Here is a 3,002-nt window from a genome sequence, read left to right on the forward strand (position 1 = left end):
ATGACGAACACAGATGAATATTTCATTGAGAAAATAAGGGAAACTAAGTCAGGGTATGAGAAAATAAAAAAAGAGAATGAAGAGATTTCAATAAGAAATCAAATGATAGAAAAAGAAATTAAAGAAATAAAAGAGGAAGTGAAGGAAAGAAAAAGACGGAAGGAAGAATTGGAACAAGAGAGAGAAAAGAAAGAGAAAGAAATAAAGGAACTCAAGGCACAGAAAAACATCACCAAAAGTCAAATAGAAGCAATAAAAGAAGATAATTCAATAAAACAATGTTCAGAGGAAAAGATAAAAGAATTAAAAGAAACAATAGAAAAGCTCAAATACCAAATAGAAAATGATAAAACTAAAGTTAAAACATTAGAGATTGAGAAAAATGAACAAGAAAATTATAAATGGGTTTTATTAGAAGATTCATTTGCTCAAAAAGATTATATTAAAACATTACTTCAAATGTATGAAAATATGTATGGTATAAAAGTCAATAAAAATGAAGAGGAAATAATCCAAGAACTTTATGAACAACACACTGGAATTAAAGAATGGAATAGATATGTAAAAACAATGTTTGACTCAATTAATAAAACATATCATTAACTCTTTTGTGTTTTTTGATTTTAAGAATTTCTAAAACAGATAAAGAATTTGAAGTTCGTAATTGCACCATTCAAAAAATGAACAAATCAAAACAAATTTATGAAGGGGAATATCTCACTGATTCAACTAAAGAATGTTATCAAGACATTAAAACATCATATTTTGAAAAATTAAATATTGAAATAAAATGAAAATAATAATTGTTTTCACTATAATACTAAATTCTTTGTATTTAATTTCTCTACTACACCAATAATTTCTAAATATTTTAGTTATTTACTTTTATGGTCGATATAACATAGTTTATTAAAAAAAATAATTGAAAACATGTTTAAATAAATTATAATATGAGAAGAAAAATAGATTAATATCATTTCTTTTTCAAAACTTATACTGTGTGTAATATTATATTTAATTATAGATAGCACAACTAAAAATAATTGAAGAAATAATAAGTTCTAAAGAAGATACAGAAAATAAGAGTTAATAACGATGGTTTATTAATGCAAAGTGTGAAAATTCCTCTAGAAAAAAACAACTTAATGTTGTTGAATAGAGTAATTACAATTAAGAACTTCATATGTTGGGTAATAAAAAGGATAGTTTAGTTAACAGAATTTACATAAAATGAAATGAAATAAGTGTGTTTTCGATTGTTCATGAAAGGTGTCATGCTCATGTTATTTAATAATGAACTAAAAGAACAAAAGGTCAATTTTTATATGCTTTATTTAATCTCTTAATATTAAGAAGTTACTAATCCCGTTAATTTGTATATTTTATTTATGATATTATTAATTTCTGATATATCATAATATGATATTTAAAGATAAATACATTTTTCTTTATTTATTTTAAATATCTATATGTTTTTTATTATTTCAATAATTTCTATTTCGTTTGTTTATTATATCTCAATAAACTCTAAATAATTCTTTATCATATCCATCTTATATTAGTATTATCCTAATTTATAATTTATTTGTTTGAATATATTACCTATTTTCAATATAATTTTATAATAAATACATCATTTAAATTAGTAGTGCTTAATGTAATAGTGTTATGTTTAAGATTTAATTGAGTGAAATGATATTAATTGTATTATCTAGATATTCTTTTTTGTTTATTTTAATATTTTTTCTTTTATCAATATTTTTTATTTCATTATATTAATTATTCTTATGTATATTCTTTTTATTTTTATAGTATTTTAATTTGATATATAATATTATAATGTTGAATAACCAATAAATTTATTGTAGTGTATTTGTTATAAAATAACTTTAACAATATTTATACAGAATTATTTATTTTCATTTATATTTCTATATTTTATTTTGTTAATATTGATTTATTCTTTAATACTATTGTTGTTCTATATTTTTGATATATTATTTAATATAGATATTTAAAGATTATATCGTGAAGAAAGTTGAATAATAACAAAAAGAATAAATTATTAACACGAACTGATAGTTATTAATAACTTAACAATGATATTTAATTGAAATTCATCAACTTAATATAATTAAATAAGTTTTATTTGAATAATATATAACTGAATTGGTTCATTCATTGAATTGATTTATATGAGATAATGATAAAACTAGAATGAATTAATTTATTTTTATTAAGACTCTTTTTGAGTTAATATTTATTTCAAAATAAAATAATTATAAAAGATAAAGAATATAAAAGAATTAATTAAATAAAGAAGTGATATTATTCAAATAAAGAAAGAAAAGTTAGAATAGAGTCTTACATAATAAAAGAATCAAATACGAACAACAGATTAAGAAACCCATATTAAAAATAAATAAAAATTTTAATATAACAATCATTCTATTTAGCGTTTATTCGTTTTTTTTTATAAGTTTATTATTTCAATCACAGTCAATTATAAAAATTATCTTTATTTGACTCTTCTTTAAAATCACAAATAAGTAACAAATATCAAATCTGGATTATTGTTATTTTACTGTTGTAATACAATGACTAGAAATAGTTAAAATATCTATATTATATTAATAAATGATGTAATTATTTTAATTGATAAAAAATAATCACACCAATAGAACAGTAACTTTCAAATGATTTAATGGATATTTGAAATATACAATTATGAATTTTTTACAATATATGCATGTACTATCTTGGTTAGTAAAAATTATACATTAGCATAGTTTAATTGATACAAAAGAAGCATCAGATAGTAAAAATTGTAAAATTCACAAATTAAAAATAGTTAAAATATTATTGATACTGTATTTTTATGAATTTTGTTTGATATTGATTACTCACAATCAATAAGAATTAATCACTATTTATTTTTATTGTATTGGATATTTTTTTATTAATTTTTAATCATTTTTATATAATTATTGAAATGAAGAATA

At 19.2% G+C, this 3,002-nt stretch overlaps 1 protein-coding gene across 1 annotated transcript in view, besides 15 other annotated features; it reads left to right on the forward strand.

Annotated features, from left to right (window-relative positions):
• EDI_061180 (uncharacterized protein) overlaps nt 1–603 on the forward strand; it is a gene marked incomplete at both ends in the record, with an annotated part of 993 nt that extends 390 nt beyond the window's left edge. The window contains one exon of the mRNA XM_001733218.1: nt 1–603. This exon is cut by the window's left edge and continues 390 nt beyond it. Within this exon, the coding sequence (XP_001733270.1) occupies nt 1–603 (603 nt within the window).
• Nucleotides 28–209: a microsatellite.
• Nucleotides 93–210: a microsatellite.
• A 157-nt stretch (nt 604–760) lies between the features above and the next one.
• Nucleotides 761–805: a sequence feature (AT_rich).
• Nucleotides 806–905: 100 nt separating this feature from the next.
• Nucleotides 906–952: a sequence feature (AT_rich).
• Nucleotides 953–1,368: 416 nt separating this feature from the next.
• Nucleotides 1,369–1,494: a sequence feature (AT_rich).
• A 76-nt stretch (nt 1,495–1,570) lies between these two features.
• Nucleotides 1,571–1,631: a sequence feature (AT_rich).
• Nucleotides 1,632–1,692: 61 nt separating this feature from the next.
• Nucleotides 1,693–1,839: a microsatellite.
• Nucleotides 1,722–1,823: a microsatellite.
• A 73-nt stretch (nt 1,840–1,912) lies between the features above and the next one.
• Nucleotides 1,913–1,991: a microsatellite.
• A 1-nt stretch (nt 1,992) lies between these two features.
• Nucleotides 1,993–2,027: a sequence feature (AT_rich).
• A 98-nt stretch (nt 2,028–2,125) lies between these two features.
• Nucleotides 2,126–2,164: a sequence feature (AT_rich).
• An 89-nt stretch (nt 2,165–2,253) lies between these two features.
• Nucleotides 2,254–2,319: a sequence feature (AT_rich).
• Nucleotides 2,320–2,409: 90 nt separating this feature from the next.
• Nucleotides 2,410–2,440: a sequence feature (AT_rich).
• Nucleotides 2,441–2,611: 171 nt separating this feature from the next.
• Nucleotides 2,612–2,670: a sequence feature (AT_rich).
• A 278-nt stretch (nt 2,671–2,948) lies between these two features.
• Nucleotides 2,949–2,989: a sequence feature (AT_rich).
• Nucleotides 2,990–3,002: the final 13 nt, after the last annotated feature.

The sequence above is a fragment of the Entamoeba dispar genome, genomic scaffold, assembly GCF_000209125.1.
Source record: "Entamoeba dispar SAW760 scf_1105229458679 genomic scaffold, whole genome shotgun sequence".
Classification (NCBI taxonomy): Eukaryota; Evosea; order Mastigamoebida; family Endamoebidae; genus Entamoeba; species Entamoeba dispar.